The sequence below is a fragment of the Astatotilapia calliptera genome, chromosome 9 (genome assembly GCF_964374335.1).
Source record: "Astatotilapia calliptera chromosome 9, fAstCal68.1, whole genome shotgun sequence".
Classification (NCBI taxonomy): domain Eukaryota; kingdom Metazoa; phylum Chordata; class Actinopteri; order Cichliformes; family Cichlidae; genus Astatotilapia; species Astatotilapia calliptera.
The window spans coordinates 30,349,652-30,371,629 of record NC_137430.1 but is presented as its reverse complement, the minus strand read 5'-3'; the positions used below and the strand labels follow the sequence as shown (position 1 = coordinate 30,371,629).

Here is a 21,978-nt window from a genome sequence, read left to right as displayed (position 1 = left end):
ACCTCTCACTACACACTTTATACACTTTTCTCAGACAGGCACGAACCTTTTCACACATTTCTCTTTTGTTTAAACACTCTTAAAGTTCAAACCTTCACAGAAACATAAGTCCAGTATTACCAAATGAAACCATGCAAAACGTTTCATCGGCATTGTTGTGTTGAGGAGAAAACTTAAAAACATACAGTAGGCCACAGCACTTCAGGGTTACACTGCTCGCGATCGAAGATTTATATAAATTCGACAACCTGAACGCATTTTGTACTGTACAGCAGCGGTCTCCAACCTTTTTTGCACCACGGACCGGTTTAATGTCACAAAAAATTTTCACGGACCGGCCTTTAAGATGTCGCGGATAAATACAACAAAATAAAATGATACAGACAAAGAAAAAAACTGTGGTATTTTGTAAAGATAATAATAAACGCACATTCACTGTGTAATTGTGTAACTTTATTAGCAGCGTACTCCTGTATTGTATGCACTTGTATTCAAACAAGTGCATTGTACTAGAAAGAGGCTTTTGAAGGATAAAAAATGTAAAAAGTAATGACTATTTTAAATTTATGAAAAAGCCTTTATGTAGAAAAAGTAACAAAAAAACGAAAAGATAAAAAATAACACATGGACACTTTTGGCCATGAACAAGCTGAAGGGATGGTGATGTTTTTTAAATAAACTCAGAGTATTAAAAACACTTAGAGCCAAATTTATTTATCAGCAGCATCACTAGTAAAAAAAACAACACAATTTAGTTTTCGCTGTAAAAATCGATTAAACTGAATTTACGTGTTTCCTGTTACTGTGGAAGTCACGTGTTTCCAGTTAGTGTGGAGGTCGCAATATGGCGCTCCCCGGTGGTTGCAGCCAGGTGCTCCTGTGGTTTGCGCAGACAAAGCTGGATTTTCATTCAAAGAGAATAAAGTAGTAGCGACTTTTGGATCGATATCTGCATCGATCTGCCCACCCTTGTCTCCTGGATCGTAGCTGAGATCAGCGTGAACCACGTGGGTCTCTGCTCCCTGATCTGTTTCCTGTGTTTGGAAAGAGTTGCAGCTTCATCGCGGAGTTTCTCTCGGTTTGTGGGCTCATCTAAAGGTAAGCACCGAGCTAACTTTACTGTGAGTTCAGTTCATGTTGAGTTTAGCTCCTGAATGAGGTCTTCTGCTGCTCTCCTCGGTGTCTGTTCACAGTTTATTGTGAACACGTTGAGAGAAGAGTGAGAGAGTGTTTGGAGAAAAACACCAACTAATCATTAGCTCAGCATGCTGGGAGAAGTTGGAGCAGAAAAGTCTTTTCATTGTCCCTGCAGCTGTTTTTCTGCCTGCACCAAACCTCTACAGCCTCATTTCTATTTGAAGTGATAACAGGAAATGGATGAGAGCGATCTGCTGCAGTATCAGGGTCACAATAAACTTTATTGTCCAGCTGCTGTGGATGAACAGATGAAAGGAAGTGAACTCCTACAAAGTCTCATTTTAATGAGTGTGGCTGCTGTAAAGTGATGCACAGGAAGATGTTAACAAAAACTAATGAAACAGAGATGAAAGTAAACAGTGTTCATATTTGAAAGCACAGAGAATAAAATATATTGTGCTGGTTAATGTGCAGGAGAGTGTGAAGAATGTAATAATGTCTTCCTGTGTCAAACACAGCTGCAGTCAAAGCAGGAAGGAAAGCACTGAAACCACTGATCAAAGCTCATTAATCAAAGACCGCTGATCAATGGCCATGAGTACCATTCAGAGAGTTGCTGCAATCACAGCATTTGATCAGTGGTTGTTGATCAATGTTCATAAGAATTTCCATATTAATGCTCAATAACTGACCTCCCAGCCCATTGTTCCTTCAGTGGTGCTCGTTTCAGTCATTATGCAAATGCACTGTTGAAGATTGAGGAAACCTGCAGTCAGCTGAAACTGAAGAAGTCACGTAGATGAGGGCCGAAACGTTTTTCCTACTGCAAAAGCTACGTCCAGATGAACAGAATCAAAGTTTGGGGAATGGTGGAGGTGGTGGGACTGGGGGGCTGAAGGTGTGGAAAGTGTGGGGTGGGGGAGTAACAGGTCTGTCCCTGTTTGTGGAAACCACAGGAGGAGCTGTTCAGGCTTTTGCTGGATGTGAATAGAGATTGAAAATGTGACGTCACTCAGGGGTAAAACCGCAAAGAATTCTGGGAACTCATGGCAAGAGGTACTAGCGCACGCAGGCTTTCAATTGAAATCAGTTATACAGCGATAAAAAGAAACACAAAAAATGGCAAGAAGCTGTTGTATTATTAACTGCTATAACCGGTCGCATGACAGCCACGGAAAGCCGACGGGTAAAGAGATCGGTTGTTATCGGATTACGTCGTTGAAGAGAAATTGTTCGAGCCATGTTTCCGAAGTAACAAATAGGCGACTGGATTGCAGCCATTCAAAGACCAAATATAACGTCCCAGAACACTCCAGCTCACAGGTTAGTCTGCTCCAAGCATTCCCACAAAGGTCAGTCTGCTGTTGTAGTTAATGCGTCATTTTTCTTAACATAATTGGTGATATAGGCTACAAGTAAATCTGGCGCTGAACAGAAATTGTCGCACTCTGCTCCTTTATTTATTGTGCATAAATAGTGAATTGTCCTGACACAATATTGCGTTTCGCTTCTGTTATTATGGTACATTGACAAAAACATATACTTTTATTCACAGGATAAAACAGTTGTTTTGTATCACTAATTGCCCAGTACGATTACAGCATACAATATTATTGTCACTGCTACATTTCTGTGATGAACCAGAAATTATTTCCACTACTAATTAATTACCATTGAGCCCAAAGGTCCTATTAAAAACGGTTAACGAATGTGTATTTATGACGACGATTTGTGAGACTGGTAAACTTATAATATGTACAATGGTCTTTACTTTCTACACGGTGCATTTCAAGGTCCTGTACCCATCCGTCGGTAAACTGTTCCTGGGCTTGTTGCAGTGACCTGAAGTTACTAAACTTCACGAGTGTATGCACTCACTCCAAGAACCGTATAATTATAAATATGAGCGTGGTGAAAGTTGGGCAGCATGCTAAAGTATTTTGTCCCTCTGTGTGGTCGTAAGGGTCTGACCCTTTCACTGGTTTGATTTTTTTCCTCGTATCTTTTCTTTGACTTTTCATCAAGTCTGTCTTTGTACGGACCGGCATTGTTCTCCTTCGTTTTGTACATACCTTTTTGGGGGGCAAAGAAAAAGCAAGAAGGTATTGGAACCGAAGAATGAACGTTTTGCGGTGCTGCAAATGCTTGCATTTGATGCAGGTACTTGGATTGTTTTGCCACGAGTTACCGGCATGCAATGCGCGAAAGTCACATGGTCTGTCAATCTCTATTGTTGATGGAGTCTTTAAACTTGTAGTTGCTGTTTTCCAGACTGAAGCAGAGTCGTTAGCTGAAAACTGGTTTTAGAGGTTCATTCAGGACACCTTCTCAGGCTCTTACAGCCTTACCTGTATCATAACAAAGTGTATAAACCCCAATCCACCTTTAACATGGTCCTTCTCCCAAACCTTCAAATAGGACTTTCTGGCCCTGTCATAGTAAAGGGCTGCTTAGAATATTAGAGCCAATGTCACAAAGTTCCTCCTGAAGTATAAGTGAGTGAGAGAGTTTCCTCACTTTGCAGCACAACACGTCTCACAAGATTTCTACAAGCAATCAGAGTGAAATTTGTACTTTGTGTTGTCAGATGAACATATGAGACACTTTGACTCTTCAGTGCAGTGTGGAGCCTAACAAAGATCTGTTTTGTGTCCCAGCTGATCAGCAGGAGGAGAAGAGTCTGACGGAGCAGCAGAGGAACATTTTCAGCCATCTGGACTCAGCTGAGTCACTACAGAGGAAACAATGAGCTCAACACAGGAGGTGAGGAAAATATCACAGTTTCACCAAATAATCAGTCACGTCTAAAACTCTCATCCTCCCAACCTGTTATATGACTGTGTTGCATATTATTGTATATTATGTATTTTTAAATTATGTTTACAAACACAAAGAAATCACAATCAATTATCCTTCGTTAATATTAGTAGTATTATTATCAATTCAATTCTCAATACAATGTTATTTATACAGTGCCAAATCACAACAATAGTTGCCTGAACGTGGTTTATATTGTAGGCAGACCCTACAATAATACATACAGGGGGGGGGGATACAACAATCATATGACTTCCTATGAGCAAGCACTTTGGTTACAGTGGGAAGGAAAAACTCCCTTATAACAGGAAGGAACCTCCAGCAGAACCAGGCTCACAGAGCCTTCTTTTCTCAAGTAACAGGGAAAAAGTACAGGCTAGTAAATGTAATCAGAGTAAGAAAGTAAAAGTAGCTCCTTGAAAAACATTTTAACCACATGTTTTTATCCAAAGTTAACTGAACCTTGTGCTTTATTAATGTAATAATAAAATAAGATTAGTAGATGAAATAAGAACTATTTATTTCTAATAAAGGTTCTCTGTTTTATCAGTTAAGTAGAAAATGAAGGAAAATAAAACATATGTGTATTTTCTGTTGCCTACACTGTAGAGGGTGACTTTGCCTCTAAACAGGAACATGAGCAGGGAAGAGGTTAAAGTGGGATTGAGCAGGTGGGAACCCTAAAATCAGCTGTAGTGGCTCAGCGTGGGGAAAAGAATCACAGCTCACAATAATTTCTGTTGAGAGCTCCAGTAGATTTTCTTAAAGTACAGGCTGTGATCAGCTGACCTGCTGCTCTCTGTGGATGTACACAACTGAATTCAACCAGATGTCAGCAGATGTTTCATGAGCTGTCCTGGCTGATTTCCATCCTCTACACTGACAGTACACTGTCGTTATATTAGACACTATACTGTTGGTATGAAGGTGGAACTCAGTGAATGAATGTCAGCATCATGAGCTTCAGTTTAAATGAATCTCTGCTACACTTGATGTAATCTAACTGTGACATGAGCACCACAGTCACTGTGCACCAGTCACACACTGTTCTTTACTTTAAATCCATCACAGTTCAGCAAACGAACCTGTTTATCCTGCACTAACCTGCAGAGGATCTTCATGTAGTCTTTAAATAACACAGTTAATCTGCCTCAGATTGTTTTGCAGCATCTTTCACAACCTGAAAAAACATAATGTCCATGTACAGACTAGGGCTGCCACGATTAGTCGACTAGTCACGATTACGTCAACTATCAAAATCGTTGACGACCAATTTAATAGTCGACGTGTCGTTTGAAGCTTTGTAAGATCACAAAAGACGCAGGAATAAGTAGTAGGATTTAAGAGTGTAATAACGGACTGAAACAGAATATGGCAGCACTGCATGTACAAGGATGCCAGCTGCAGATTTCATTAAACTTTAATAAACTATCATGTCTTTATTTTTAGTTAGCACATACCTGAAACGCTTAAAGCTGTAAGCTAATGATAGTTATATAAGAGCAGATGCTGCTGGTGCAATAAGCTGTACGTTTTATGTCCAATGGATGATGATCTGATTAGTCGACTAATCGCAAAAATAATCGGTGACTAGTCGACTATCAAAATAATCGTTTGGCAGCCCTAGTACAGACCCAATGTCTGATTTCAACACATGAGGACTTAGAGTGGCTTGCAAAAGTTTTTGGCTCCCTTTGACTTTTTTTTCACATCTTGTTACATTACAGCCACAAACATGAATCAATTTCATTGGAATACCACGTTTTCCATGTATTCGAAGACATTTCTTCAGCTGAGAATCAGAGAGGAGAAACACACAGTTTTACTTGCAGCAAGGGCAGTCACAGAGCACTCGCACGGGAGTGAGGGCTCTGAGACTGCCCTGGTGTGTGTGTGTGTGTGTGTGTGTGTGTGTGTGTGTGTGTGTGTGTGTGTGTGTGTGTGTGTGTGTGTGTGTGTGTGTCGAAGGAACGACTCCTCTGCCTGGTGGGAAGAAAATTTATAACAAGTCTTGTAGTGAACAACAAGTCATCAAAAGGTCAACATGCAGTACTCTACCATATGCAAACTTATATCATTAAAAGATTACACTGACTACTAAGTACAATTTTCTGTTGACACATGTGAAAGACCAATACAAAGTGGTGTAGATGTTAGAAGTGGAACGCAATCATATATGATTCCAAACTACTTCTTCTTTTTTTTTTTTTTTTACAAATAAATCATCTGTTTTGTAAATTAAGCAGATGTTTGTTTTTTTCTTTTTTCTATGTCGTCAGTATGTTTTATAAAAAAAACTCCCTCGGGTTGCAATCAGACTCTGACATTTTCCTTCACTAAACCAAGCTAGTAACTGTTACATTGGATTTATTATTTTTTTAAAAATGAGAAAATTATATAAATATCTAATAGGAAACAACAACAGGAAATATAAAAATAAGTATAGAGCTGATAAGCATTCATTACTTTTCTGAGTGTGTTAGCATGCTAGTATTAATATTTGTGTACAGCAGGAGGGATGGGCATGATATAAGTGTTTGAACAGTCATGAATTATTTTTTTAAACAATGTCTTTTTTATTAAGAGGTTTCCTTTTATACACATAAACATCAATGTATACATTATACATATAAACAGAAAGAAAAAAGAAGGATTACAGATGATCTGTACATTAGGGTTAAGTAGTACATTTAAGCTGTGAAATGAGTTCAAAAATGTATCTTCGGCTGTGAAATAAAAGAAAAAGAAAAAAGGGAAAGAAAGAGGGGGAAAAAAGATAATATAAACAAATGTATAATATATCCCAAAGTAACAAAATCCCTGCAAAACAATCCCATTCATTCCCACCCAGGTCACTGCCTGCACCCGCACACTGTATTTCCACACCTGACTTAAGAGAGTTTGCTGAAAAATTCTTATAGATTTTGAAAAGCATCAAGGAAGGGTCCCCACATGTCTTGAAATTTCCCAGTGGAGTTCTGAAGTGAGTGTCTTATCTTTTCCAGTTTTAGACAGGCCATGAGGTCATATAACCACTGTTTGTGAGTGGGAGGGGCAGCATCCCGCCACCTCAGTAGAATTGCCCTCCTGGCCAACAGGGAACAGAATGATAATGCCTGTTTTTTAGAGGCCGGTAGAAGCACCTCATTCCCACTGATGCCAAACAGAGCAAGAAGGTGTCCGGGGGTCAGCGTCACACTGAGAATTCTGGACAGGGTACGAAAAACCTCTGACCAGAACTGAGTGAGATTGGGACAAGACCAGTACATGTGGACCAGTGAAGCTTCAGCAGTTTTGCATCTGTCACAATATGGAGAGATTTCAGGGTAGATACGGGATAATCTGGATTTTGAGAAATGGGCTCTATGCACCACTTTGAACTGGATTAAACAATGGCGGGCACATAGTGATGTAGTGTTGACATGTTTGAGTATAGAGGCCCATGTTTCGTCAGAGATTGTCATGTTGAAGTCTTCTTCCCACAGTGTCTTGAGCTTGGATGAAGAGGTATGTGTCAAATTTAACATTTTATTGTGAAGCAAGGAAATCAGCCCTCTATTGGTTGGATTGAGTTGCAGGATAGTTTCTAGTAGTGTAGGCTCTGGTGGAGGGCTTGAGCCTGAAATCTGGGAACAAATAAAGTGCCTGACTTGCAAGTATCTGAAAAAGTGTGATGGTGGAAGAATATATTTATTAGCAAGTTGTTCAAATGATGCTAGTTTGTTGGCTATGAATAGGTCCTTGAAGCAAGTTATTCCACTTCTGTGCCACTCCGCAAACCCACCATCCTGGGTAGAAGGTTTAAAGAAATGGTTAGATGCAATGGGGCTGAGAAGGGAGAAGTCACAAAGTTTAAAATATTTCCTAAACTGGCCCCATATTTTTAATGAGTGCACCACTACAGGGTTGGGAATGAAGTTGAATGAAGAGGATGAGAGTGGAGAACAAAGTGCAGCTGCTAAGGATATACTGTTGTCACTATGCAATGCCATAGTGACCCTGTCAGGACAACCACTCCGATTATGGTAAAAATACCAAAACACCAAACATCGTATGTTAGCAGCCCAATAATAAAAACGAAAGTTGGGAAGTGCAAACCCACCCTCAATTTTAGATTTTTGAAGATGCATCTTATTAAGCCTTGGGCGTTTACCCTGCCATAGATAAGATGAGATGACAGAGTCCAGCTTATTGAAAAAAGTGTTGGGAATGAAAATGGGTACAGCCTGGAAAAGGTATAGAAATTTCGGTAGACTGGTCATTTTAATCGAAGTGATACGTCCTACCAGAGACATAGAGAGTGGTGTCCAGTGGGTAAGGGACCGCTTCACTTGGTTCAGCAATGCACTCACATTTTCTGTGAAAAGGTTTTTATGTTTTGTTTTGTTTTTTTTGTCACTGTGATTCCCAAATATGTAATTTTTGTCCTTTCAACTCTGAAGGGCAAGCAGGTGAAGTCTAACATACTGGCTTTGCTACTTAGCGGGAAGAGCTCACTTTTATTCAGTTCATAGTTCAGTTTATACCCTGAAATCTGACCAAATTGACTAAGCAGATTCAATGCAGATGGTAGTGAGGCTAAGGGCTTAGAAATAAAGAGCAGGAGATCATCTGCATAGAGCGAGACCTTATGTTCTGTATTGTTTCTCCAAATGCCGTGTACCTCTTTGCAACTGCGGAACGCAATGGCAAGGGGTTCTATGGCCAGATCAAAAAGCAGGGGGCTGAGGGGACATCCCTGGCGTGTGCCTCTGTGAAGTTTGAAAGGTTTTGACAATTGGAGGTTAGTTCGTATTGTAGCAGATGGTTGAGAATAGAGTAATTTAATCCATGAAGTAAATTTCGCTCCAAAGCCAAATCTATCAAGGACTGCAAAGAGATAATCGAACTCAACTCGATCAAAGGCCTTTTCAGCGTCAAGCGAGACCATACATTCATCAGAGTCTGTAGAGCTGGAGTAGACTATGTTAAATAGCCTCCTTATGTTAAAATATGAATGACGACCTTTATTGAAGCCTGTCTGGTCTTTCGAAATAATTTTTGGAAGAACTATTTCTAGTCTACGGGCAAGTATCTTGGCTAATATTTTAGCATCTGTGTTCAGTAGAGAAATGGGTCTATAGGAGGCACATTCCAACGGATCTTTTCCTTTCTTTTTAATAAGTGTAATACAGGCTTCATAGAATGATCGAGGAAGAGATCCTTGTTCCTTGCAGTCTGTGAGGGTTGCACTAAGCTGCGTGGACAGTAATGAAGAGAAGTGTTTGAAAAATTCTGACAGAAAACCATCCGGACCCGGACACCTACCAGAGTGCATCGAAGCTATAGCCAAGGAAACTTCTAACTGGGAGATGGGTTCATCCAGCCTTGTTTTAAGTTCTGGTGGAATTTCAGGAATGTCAAGTTTAGCTAAGAACTCATTAATTGCATTACAGTCAGTTTGGGACTCTGAGGTGTAAAGCTGTGAGAAAAAATCCCTGAACACTTCATTGATTTTTTTTCGTGATCTGTGACTATGTCGCCATCTTGTTGTCGAATTTTAAGAATACTTTGCCTTGCCCGAGAACCTTTTAGAAGGCTCGCCAGTAATTTTTCAGGTTTGTCACCATGCATATAAAATTTGGATTTGTCATGTAAGAGTAAACGTTCAGTCGAGTACGTTGTGAGTAGGTCAAGTATTGTTTTAAGTTCTACACGCTTTTTAAATATTTCATGACTCTGTTTGAGAGCATACTGTTGATCAGTCTCCTTAATTTGTTGCATTAACTTATTCCTTTCATGGGTGGACTGTTTTTTAATTCTTGCCGAATAAGCAATAATCTGGCCTCTGATATACGCCTTAAAGGCATCCCATACGACAAGGCTGGAAGTCTCTGGGGAAGAGTTGGTGGCAAAGTAAAAGCGTATCTCATCCTGGATAAACTTTACAAAATTTTCATCCGACAGGAGGGTCGAGTTGAAACGCCATTGTGCAGCTTTAACAGGAGGATGTGGAAGAGACAGAGACAAAGTAAGAGGGGCGTGATCTGAAATAACTATGCTATGGTAGGCACAGGAATGGACCTGCTGCAGACAATTAGTGTCAATGATAAAGTAATCAATTCTTGAATATGTATGGTGCAAATGTGAAAAATAGGAGTAATCTCTTTTATGAGGATTTAGAGTACGCCAAACATCACACATTCCATATTCTGATAGAAAGGCATGAATGACAGATGCAGATTTGCTTAAAACATTACTCTTAGTGGATGAGCGATCCAGGGCTGGGTCTAACCAGCAGTTAAAATCACCCCCCAGAAAAAGAGAGTAGACATTTAAGTCGTGTAAAGAGGAGAATAGTTGTTTAAAGAAATTTTCGTCATCTGTATTAGGAGCATACACATTTACTAGAGCAACAAGACTGTTATACAGTTTCCCACTGACTGTGACATATCTACCATATTTGTCTGCTATGACATTGTGGGCCTCAAAGGGAATGTTCTGCCTGACTAATATAGAGACCCCACGTGCCCTAGCTTGGAAAAGTGAGTGAAAACACTGGCCCCTCCAACGGGAGAAGAGACGGACATTATCAGAGGCCCTGACGTGGGTCTCCTGCAGGAAAGCCACGTCAGTGTTATGGTGTTTAACATGTGACAAAACCCTCCTTCTCTTGACTGGATGATTTAGACCTTTAACATTCCAGCTTAGAAAGTTCAATTGCAGACTCATCTGATTTGTAGAGCAAAGAAAATATGCACAGTGGCCTTAGATGATAAGAACAGAATAACTTTACAATGGGTGGAAATTAGTTCAGAACAAGTTAAAAAAAAAAAAAAAAGAACAGTGTATGAGGTTCATAGCAGTGACCCTTACCCTCCCCAAGCCCTCCCCACAACAGAAAATGGCTGCCAAAAAAAAAGAACAAGAACAAGCAGCGAGCTCTTCAAACTTAGCATATTTAGAGTGTTACTCCTCCTGTCTATGATACCAATAACCTAGGCATTGAAGCAGTCGAATCACTGCTCCGGTGGCCATAGCATAGTAAGCTGAAACCCCTTATAATACTGTTAAGTTTTGAAACTGTATCAGCCACCAAGTCCAAATGTAATTGCTGGAGTGTTTCAAAGCAGAGTCCAAGTACGTAAACAAACAACCAAACACAAAAAAGATGATGTAGTGTTATGACCCAGGGTCATTATTTGCGGTATGGTGTTGTTATTGTTTGTATTTGTATTCAGTGACGCTTGTTTCCAGGTGGAGGCCGCCCATTGGTGGAGGAAGGAAAGAGGCCAGCTACAAAAGGGGTTGGACTGGGCCGGCGAGCAGACTTCCTGGTTTCCCGTGAGCTGTGTGTCTGGGGACCGTCGTGGTGTGTGACTGCACGGGGCTGCAATATAAATGTTGAAAAAGGGTGTACCTGAGCTTGGTAGCTGTAGGGGTGGGAAGCCGTTTTCTTTCATTCCCCTCTTTTCTCCTGTTTCGGGTAGGGAGACAGGTTAGAGAATTGTATTTTGTTTTGGAATCGTGGGAGGTAAGTTAGCTTTGTTTTTCTTTCTAGTGTGTTTTGTTTGTTGTTTTGGCATCGCCCACCCTGAAGCTCGCTACCTGTTCAGTAAATAAATTAACTAATTCTTGTCAATCTGCCGCAGTGTGATTTATTTTGTCGTTACTATGTGTAGGGTTTATCTTTTTGTTGTGTTGCACCCCGGCCTCGGGCCGGTGTGTAACAGTAGTTCAATAAGTACTACTGGTATAACTGAATTATTGAATAAGAACAGACAGAAGGCTACGAGTAGATAACAAAACTCCCCGTCTCCGTGCAACAGGTATTACGTCATTAGCCAACGGGTAGAAGTCAATGAGGTTGTCTCCTTATTTTTCAAAGAAAAAAAAGAAAAAGATTATCGAGTTAAATGAAAGTAATAATCAGCATTTCAGTACTATAGCATTCAGACTATATCGCTACACTCGGAGGGGAAAAGCGACGTCTTACGTGGATCCCGACTGCGCCTCCATACCTATATGGAATGTTTGGTACCTGCATTTAGTGCCATTGTTTTATTGGTAATAATTCTTCACGGGGCTTCCGGAGCCTTTGGGAGCCTCTCAATGTACTGTTGAGCCTTGTCCACGGAGCTGAAAAACTTTCTGGCGCCGCTGGCCTGCGTTATGCGAAGCCGTGCTGGGAAGAGGAGAGCCGGCCTCCGACATAATGTCCTTGTACTGCGCCCGCTGATTGAGGACCTCGGGGCTGTAGTCCTCCACAATTCGGATAGGCACGCCTCGGTAGTCGAATTTCCCTCTCCTCCTAGCTTCTCGGATGATGAGGTCCTTGATCTGGTATCGGTGCAGGCGGATGATCACCAGGCGAGGTGGGCGTCCCACGGCGGCTTCGCTGCAAGGGAGCGGTGCGCTCTATCGAGCTCCGGTGGAGACTGAAGTATTTCTTTGCCCAACAACTCATAGAGAAGGTTGGAAAAGAAGTGAGTGGGGCGCCCACATGTTCTGACGCCTGCTACGGCTCTCCAGGTCGGTGACTTTGTTCTTTAGCTGGTTGTTGTCTTCGCGAAGAGCGGCACACGTGTTTTCAAGGTCAGCGACACGTTGGCTCAGGTCTTCAATTGCAAGCTCCAAGGATGAAACTCTCAGCCTGTTCCTCTTGGGATTGTCGTACCTGGTCCAGTTTTGAATCGAGGGCGTTAAATGAGGTCTTAAATTCAGATGCCAACTCATCTCGGTGCTGCTGGAGCAGCGTGGTGATAGCCTCCAGTGTTAAGCTAGCGTCCTCCTTTTTGTTCGCTTTTGCACTCTTAGAAGCCATTGGAAAGGGTTAAAAGTGTTCAGAACACTAGAAAAGTAGTTACGAGTGAAAGCGAGTTGAAGGGGTGAAACTGGTCAAAGCGGAGTTAGGTTCACCGGAGCAGCTCGTTCCTGCGTCTATTCGGGTCGCATGCTGACCGGAAGTCATGAATTATTTTTAAGACCAGGTTGGATGTAATGTGTCAGAACTACCAGTAGGTGGGGATAAGAGACCTTTTAGGTGTTTGGTGCCACACTCCACCTTCAGGTTTAAAACTAGTGTTAATGGAGGGAGTTTGAAGGTTGAGTTTGTTCCACGACTGCATTTCACTCACTGCCTCTGTTTGTATCTCTGTCACTGCAGGACCAACATGGAGCGAGAAGTCAGCGCTCTCAGGAGGCCGACAAACCTCACAGAAGAAAGAGAGAGGAGAAACACACCTGTGACGAGTGTGGGATGGGTTTTAATAGGAGGGATTCACTAAAACATCATCAGGTCATCCACACTGGAGAGAGACCGTTCAGCTGTGACTTGTGTGGAAAGACTTTTTCCTGGAAGAGTGGCCTAAAGTCACACCAACTCACCCACAGTGGAGTTAAACCGCACAGCTGTGATCAGTGTGGCAGAGCTTTTACTCACAGTAGCAGCTTACAGAGCCATCTAGTTACCCACTCTGGAATTAAGGCATACAGCTGTGACATTTGTGGAAAAACTTTCAGCCACAAAGGGAACCGAAATACACACCTACGCATTCACACCAGACATGATGTGTACTGCTGTGATCAGTGTGGCAAAGAGTTTGCTAAACACACACACTTACAACGCCACATGTTTACCCACACTGAGGAACGACCTTATAAATGTGACCTGTGTGAGAAGACTTTTAAAGCTCCACATCACCTGAGACAACACCAACAGATCCACACCAGAAAGAGACTCCACAAGAACGGTTACTGTGAGGTATGTATTTATATTGTTATCTTGTCATTTTAGCCTGACTGTTTGGAACAACTCTGCTCATTAAACTGTGTTAGCATGTTAGCAATTCTACTGCATGGAAAAGCAGCTCTGAGTGATTATTACGTCCCGTATTAATTACTGTAATTCCCTCCTATTTGGTCTCCCTAAAAGGTCCCTTCATAAACTCCAACTTCTTCAAAATTCTGCAGCTCGGGTCATAACTTGCACTCTGTCAAGAGCTCATATTACCCCAGTTCTTCAGCACCTTTACTGGTTGCCCATAGAAGCCAGGATACATTTTAAAATGTTACTTCTTACATACAGGTGTATCCATAAATCTGCTCCTTCATATTTATGTGACCTGCTCCATATCACCACTGTTTCCTGCCTTCTCAGATCATCATCTGCTATTCATCTTACTGTTCCATCCTCACACCTTAGTACTATGGGGAACAGAGCTTTCAGTCGCTCTGCATTCAGTTATGATTTTAGTATTAATGTAGTATTATGGTGGTGGTATTGTAGTTTTTACAGCCCTGTTCAAAAAAAGCGCCCGTCCGACAGCCAAACCCATCTGTTCTCTGATTGGATTGTTACATTTCTGATTGACATGACATTGACCAATCAGACGAAAGGAAGAAAAATAGGGTCAAAATTCGTACTTGTAACGTTTTTTGGTTGTTTTGTTTTTTGCTAAGTCTACACACAAATTCTTTTTACACATACAAAACTGATTTACAAGTACAGAATATTAATGACTACACTTTGAGCCCATAGATATTAATTAAATTTTCAGTTCAATTCAGTGTTATTTATACAGCACCAAGTCACAACAATAGTCGCCTCAAGGTGCTTTTTATTGTAATGTGGATCCTACAATAATACATACAGAGAAAAACCCAACAATTATATGACCCCCTTTCAGCAAGCATGTTGGCAACAGTGGGAAGGAAAAACTCCCTTTTAACAGGAAGAAACCTCCAGCAGAATAAGGCTCACAGAGGGGCGGGGCCATCTGCAGAGAGCGGTTTGGATAAAAGACATGCTGTGGAAGTACATTATCATTATTATTATTATTATTATTATTATTATTATTATTGTTTTTTTATTATTATTATTATTATTATTGTTGTTGTTTTTATTATTCTGATTACTATTAATAATAATATTATTATTATTGGTATTATTGTTGTTCGAACAGACTTAATATTGGTTTATCACTGCAAAAACACGTTCAAAGCACCACAACGGTAGCCCGATATCAGGCAGTAAACACATTAAGTGTGTATATTTTCCTTTTTTTTTTTTTTTTTTGCTCATACAAATAAAATGTGATTAATATAGATTGAAAATGAATGGCACTTAATTGCCTTTAATCAAAAATTAATCCAATGTTTTCTACAGTGAAACGTTTGAACAGTCATGAATTATTTTTAACAGCAGGTTGGATGTAATGTGTTAGAACTACCAGCAGGTGGGGATAAGAGACCTTTAAGGTGTTTGGTGCCACACTCCACCCTCAGGTTTAAAACGAGTGTTAATGGAGGGAGTTTGAAGGTTGAGTTTGTTCCACGACTGCATTTCACTCACTGCCTCTGTTTGTATCTCTGTCACTGCAGGACCAACATGGAGCGAGAAGTCAGCGCTCTCAGGAGGCCGACAAACCTCACAGAAGAAAGGGAGAGAGAAAACACACCTGTGACGAGTGTGGGAAGGGGTTTACTCTGTATGACCTAAAACATCATCAGGTCATCCACACTGGAGAGAGACCGTTCAGCTGTGACTTGTGTGGAAAGTCTTTTTCCTGGAAGGATGCTCTAAAAAAACACCAACTCATCCACAGTGGAGTTAAAGCGTACAGCTGTGATCAGTGTGGCAGAGCTTTTACTCAAAGTGGCCACTTACAGAGTCATCTAGTTACCCACTCTGGAATTAAGGCATACAGCTGTGACATTTGCGGAAAAACCTTCAGTCGGATAGACAGCCGAAATACACACGTACGCATTCACACCAGACATGATGTGTGCTGCTGTGATCAGTGTGGCAAACAGTTTACAGGAGACGCACAGTTACAACAACACATGTTTACCCACACTGAGGAGAGACCTTATAAATGTGACCTGTGTGAGAAGACTTTTAAAGCTCCACATTCCCTAAGACGACACCAACAGATCCACACCAGAAAGAGACTCAACAAGTGCAGTTACTGTGAGGTATGTATAGAGCAGGGCGATATGGCCAAAAATATTTATCACGATATATATTTGAAAATTTGCGATAACGATATAACTGACGATATAATTGATGCGAGACAAAATACAACTCCACAACACTAGCGCAAAAAGACAACCTATCATTTATTTTCACTTAAACAAGAAGCTGGTTTTTATGTACATTAAAGCTTTATAAAAATTTAACAGTGCAAATGCAAATTCCTTGCTGAAAGTTTAACCAAAAGGCATTTCCAGTAGAAATGGGCTGACATATCCTGAGCATAACCATGTATAATATCCACTGAAGTTAAAAAGATTAAACTGCAGTGTGCAGTACGTATTTTTCGGACCATAAGGTGCACGGGATTATAAGGCACATTAAGCGAAACAAAGCAGTCAGATAAATCAAACTTTATTAAACTCATTCTTCTTGCTTCCTCCACTTCTGTACCATTGATTCATTAATGTTGAATTCTCTGGCAGCTGCTCTATTCCCATGTTGTTGCAGTATATTAATGACTAACCTCGTATTGTGGATGGATTATCTCAGTTGTTCTCCTGACTGAAGTTTGGTCCTTTTACAGCATCCTGCCATGCGATTGCATTTGTCTCTAACCATGAGGAACCTTAACGTTAACTTTTATAAGTGGAAAAGTGTTAGTGTTTGTCCTCCAGCTTCACTGTTTATGTTATGCTAACATAGCTGTGTCGCTAGCGATCACGTAACACATAATTATATACCAGCTAGCCCAACTTCAGTAACCCTACAAACGTCACTGCTGTTTAGTTTCCTGTCTTCATTTATGTTGGAAGTGATAGCAGAGCTGTACGTTTGATTTTTTTCCGAAATCTCTCAGTCAGAACATGCAATATCATGCTTGGGTAACTAGCGAAACTAGCGAGCTAACTTCCGCTAACTTCCTGCTAACTTCTAACTCCGTTAAATGTAATACATTTTGTTTTCATGGATGCCTGGAAGTTAAACTTCATAGTTACACCTGGTAAAGCAGCAATGCTGATCGTTTTATTAAAGATGAAAGAATTAAGACAGTTTTTAACTCTTAGTGATGCTGCAGTGTTCGTTTGACCTGAAGCATACGGAGTTTAGGACCCAGATTACTCCCAGATTTAAGAGCATCTTAGTCCGACGGCCGCTTGCATGTTCTGCAAAAAAATGTGCTTTGTCGTGTATCTGACGGACAAACACCAATTCTGGTTCATCTGTTTCACTCAACAATCGGCCATGTGCGTATGAAAACAAAGGCACTGCGCATGCGCGTTTTACTCCCATTCTATCGCGATATTTCATTTTCCTATCGTTGCCTAACATTATACCGGTATTACCGTGAACGGTATAATATGGCCCAGCCCTAGGTATGTATTTATATTTTTATCCGTGTTAACTGAAACAGTAAAATGTAATTGGACGTCTGCAGAGATGCTCTTTATTTCAGGCGACGTTCAGGATAAAAATGTTGAAGGACTGACTTACACTGTCTTTGTGTCTTTGTTTAGAAGCAGAGCGACACAGATGGATCCAGTTCTCAACCCTGTCATCACTGTGGTGGTGGGAAAGAGTTTCGTTGTGACCTTTGTGGAAAAACTTTCAGTCGAAAACGCACCCTAAAAGTACATCAATGTAAACGCACTGGAGACAAACTGAAATACTGCAAAGAATGTGGGAGAAGCTTCACCACATCAAGTTACTTAAAACAACATGAACTGATTCACAGTGGGGTTAAAAAGCACCTCTGTGATCAGTGTGGGTCATCCTTCACCACTGCAAGTCAGCTTAAATCACACAAACGATCCCACGTTACTAATAAACTGTTTCACTGTTACCAATGTGCCAAAACATTCACTAAATTATCTGCTCTGTGCAAACATCAGCGTGATCACTCAGGGCTGAAATCACTCCCATCACTGGATCACAGTGAATCTGAAGAGACAGAAAGATCGTCTGGTTTCAGTGTCAGACTTAAAACCCTTGAGATCAGGCTCCACAGAGTTCAGATCGAATCTCCTGTAAAGATCTGATGAAAATGTTCCACTGGATGGATGGATTGATGTAAAATCTCTTTTTCTGAAGGTTGCTCTCTTCCTGTTTCTGCCAGTGCTGACTGCACAGATGTAATATAGATCCATGTCACTGTTTGGAAGTATCAGAGAACTGCTGATGCTGTAAAGCTGCTGCTCAGTCTGATGGGCTGTTGTGTTGTTGTTAGTGATGCTGGATGAAGGGCTGGTGGACCAGGTGAGCTCAGGTTGAGGGTAGATCCCGTCTGAGCTGCAGGTGATCCTTTGTCCTATTTGTTGGAGACACAGACTGGAGCTCGAAAAAATCTAAGAATAAAAAAAACAAAAGAAAAATATATTTCTAAACAAGTCAGAACACAATTTTCCTTTTCTGTTTATTTCATGTTAACATGATTTAATTTAACAAAAATCATGTAAACATGGTGAATTGACTGCTGAGGACTGGGGCAAAGTCATTGTTGGGTTTAGATTTTATTATTGTCATTTGTATATAGGAAATATTTAACCATATATGCTTAGAGGTGTATAATCAATTGTGTAGTGATAGGATGTGTGATCTTTAGCAGGCTGTAAAGGGAGCATGGGAAGAGGTCGTACCTTGTTTTATTGTTTTACGGTAGGATTAACGTAGCTATGTCTGTTTTAGTCTAAGTGCTTTTTTACATATAGATGAACTGTTGGATTTTCCAGACCAGCAGGTTAAGGGAAGTCGTTTATGGACACACACACACACACACACACACACACACACACACACACACACACACACAGTATTCTTTGTTCACATGTATACCTATGTAAGATGTTATATGTTAATGACCCTATGCATATTCATGTGACCACAATAAAATGAGTGCTATGGGGAACCTGGCTGAGAGTCTGACGAAGATCAAGTGGTGGAACGACACTTGGCTCCAGGCAGGTCTCCCTCATGCATGAGTAACACGAAGAACTTTGGTGCCTTGTGTCTTGCTTTTTGCTGTGTAGCAAGTTGTCCTTAACGTTCCAGCGAATAGGTTTATGCTGCAAACCTATCAGTCATATTCTCAGATGAAGCCTCTTTCCGATTGTTTGAAGCATCTGGGGAAGAGGCTTGTGCGGAGAAGAAAAGGTGAGCGCTACCATCAGCCCTGTGTCATGCCAACAGTAAAGCATCCTGAGACCATTCATGTTAGGGCAGGGATAGCTCAGTAGGTAGAGTGGTGGCCCCATGATCGGAAGGTCGGGGGTTCGACTCCACTAAACGGCTACCCTGAGGTACCCCTGAGCAAGGTACCGTCCCTACACACTGCTCCCCGGGCGCTGCACTGGCGGCTGCCCACTGCTTCACTGGGTGAATGGGTTAAATGCAGAGGAACTATTTCCCTATGGGGACTAACACGCACACTTTACTTGACTTTTACTTTACTTTGGGGTTGCTTCTCATCCAAGGGAGTCTGCTCACAATTTTGCCGCAAAACACAGCCATGAATAAAGAATGGTACCAAAACACCCTGCAACAGAGCTACAGATTAAAAATGCCCAAGGCGAAGCACTCAAAAGTCTGGCTGTACTTCACAGCATCTGATGAAGCACCTGGTGATTGATAGCTTGCCGCAAGACCTCACACTGAGCACATCTACTGCGGATGTGGTGCCTGTTATCGGACCCAGAGTTAGCAATATCCCCCAAGAACCCGAAGAGTGGAGTCCTGGCCTCTAGCCCTGCCAGTGTAGCACCGGTTCCAACCAAAGGAGGTATGTTGTATTGTTACGCCCCTAGTCTAGGCGTGTAGGGACGCACATAAGGTTGGAGGAGAGAGAGACAAATCCCCGCCCTGGTTCCCAAGCCAAACATCCAAACCAGTTGTGAGTAAAAAAAGGTGATTTTATTTAAGGACAAGAAGCATAGCTCCAGGGTGAGCCCAGGCCAAAATAAACAAAACCAACTAAGTCCCACCAGAAAAGACTAACTAAACCCTAGGAAAGAAATAGAACAAACAAATGACAGAGCTATCCCTCGCTCCCTGACCCAGAAAACAGGAGAAAACGATTCCAAAAGAAAAGGCAGCTCACCCCTTCCGCTTCAGCCCACGAGTGCCTAAGCTCTCAGCTAATGCACTAGGAGCGGCTTTCACAATTCATACTCACACAAATACACAATATAAGCACAGGCTGGGAAAACCAGGGTCAGGACCGTGACGACTGTCAGGCTACTCGCTCGTTCCACTCTCTCTCTCTCTCTCTCTTCCTCAGAGCTGTCAGAGCGGCTTTTTGAAGGTGGTCAACCGCTCCATGGTCCAATCAGTTGCTCACGACTCCTCATTAGGGGAGTGTCGGGAGAAAACTCTGCAAAAAACCCAGGAGAAATAAAGACACAATGAGACAAAGTTACTTTCTTTGCTAAACGTGTACATGGGTGAGCTGCTGAGAACAACTCACACCATGGACAGTGGCTTGGCATTTTTTATAGGCACAGAGCACAGAGACAGTAAGAACAGGATAAGAAAATAATAAACAGATAAAATAAAACAACTCCATATATGGTGCTAGTCTCGTCAGCAGAGAGCTGGGAGAGATAAAACAATCTAAAACAATATGTCCCAGAAACAATATGTCTTTGCTGGGAAAGTCTAAAACGACACTTCTAAACCAATCTAACCACAGACAAAGGGCATCTTTGTACATTTAAAAGAAGGTAAAGAAACATAGAATCATTTTTCCTCTAACAGGGAGGGACCTGGAAAAAGTCTTAAGCACAGTACAGAAAACACAGACAGAAAACAGCCCACACAGTCCTCATGGCCACAGCCGTAACACCCTCCTTCCCAAAATCAAAGACATCTCCTTGATAAATGGCCTGTGTTTATATAGCGCTTTACTAGTCCCTAAGGACCCCAAAGCGCTTTACATATCCAGTCATCCACCCATTCACACACTCACACACTGGTGATGGCAAGCTACATTGTAGCTACAGCCACCCTGGGGCGCACTGATTGATAGATGTTTTGAACAGTTACTTTTAAAGGAAAACACGGGATAAGGCATCCGCTAGCACGTTCTCAGTGCCCTTTTTATGACGGATTTCCAAATTGAAGTCCTGCACCAGGAGGGACCACCTCATCAGCCTTTGGTTCGAGTTCTGCATCCGCATTAGGAATACCAAGGGATTGTGGTCGGTATAAACAATTACAGGCCAGGGACTGCCACCGACATACACCTCGAAATGCTGCAATGCGAACAGCAGAGAGAGAGCCTCTTTCTCAATCGTACTGTACCCCCGCTGATGGACATTAAATTTCTTTGAGAAATAGCCGATCGGGTGATCCACACCATGACGGTCCTCCTGTAGCAACACGGCACCTGCCCCGTTTGCACTGGCGTCCACTTCCAACTTAAAAGGGCGTGCAAAATCAGGGGCAGCCAGCACTGGCGCACTGCACAGGAGAGTCTTAACTGCTAGAAACGCACTCTGACACGTAGAGGACCACACAAAAGGTTTCAACACACTAGTGAGGCTAGTGAGGGGTGCGACCACTTCCGCGAAGTTTTGACAGAAACCCCGGTAGTAGCCCACCATGCCGAGGAAACGGCGAAGCTCACGCCTAGTCTGAGGGGCAGGAAAGTCCAGGATGGCCTGGATTTTGGCCGAGATAGGGCGCACTTGCCCCCGACCCACCTGCTTTCCTAAGTACGTCACCATGGCTTTACCAAAATCACACTTGGCGAGGTTGAGGGATGCCTTTTCCAAGTGATGGAACACATCAGTGAGTGTCTCCATATGCTCTGACCAGGTGTCGGAATAGACGACAATGTCATCTAAATACACTTCACACTTGCAGACGCCGCCCAGCACGATATTCATGAGCCGTTGAAATGTGGCGGGAGCGTTGCGCAACCCGAAAGGCATGACAGTGTACTGGAGAAAATGGTCAGGAGTAACAAAAGCAGAGATTTCGGCCGCACGTGATGTTAGGGGAACTTGCCAATAGCCCTTTAACAAGTCCAGCTTAGTAACGAACATCGCAGAACCGACCCTATCGACACAATCCTC

The 21,978-nt window shown here is 41.9% G+C and overlaps 2 protein-coding genes and 1 long non-coding RNA gene across 6 annotated transcripts in view; all 3 read left to right on the top strand.

The window, feature by feature from the left end:
* Nucleotides 1-18,898, top strand: part of LOC145431171 (uncharacterized) — a 32,467-nt gene extending 13,569 nt beyond the window's left edge. The window contains exons 3-5 of one of the 2 annotated variants that reach the window (XM_080306666.1): nt 13,100-13,696; nt 15,316-15,909; nt 17,428-18,898. In XM_080306666.1, the coding sequence (XP_080162792.1) occupies nt 13,100-13,696; nt 15,316-15,909; nt 17,428-17,946 (1,710 nt within the window). In that variant the 3' untranslated portion in view covers nt 17,947-18,898. Of the gene's footprint in view, nt 1-13,099; nt 13,697-15,315; nt 15,910-17,424 lie in introns of both variants that reach the window. The other variant, XM_080306665.1, reaches the window with a different exon arrangement.
* LOC113028823 (uncharacterized) overlaps nt 1-21,978 on the top strand; it is a 270,569-nt gene that overhangs the window by 225,403 nt on the left and 23,188 nt on the right. The gene's annotated exons all lie outside the window — the stretch shown is intronic.
* On the top strand, nt 3,375-11,575 carry LOC145431177 (uncharacterized). The gene is made up of 2 exons (XR_013911520.1): nt 3,375-3,900; nt 11,175-11,575. It is a non-coding gene; the product is annotated as an uncharacterized LOC145431177 (long non-coding RNA).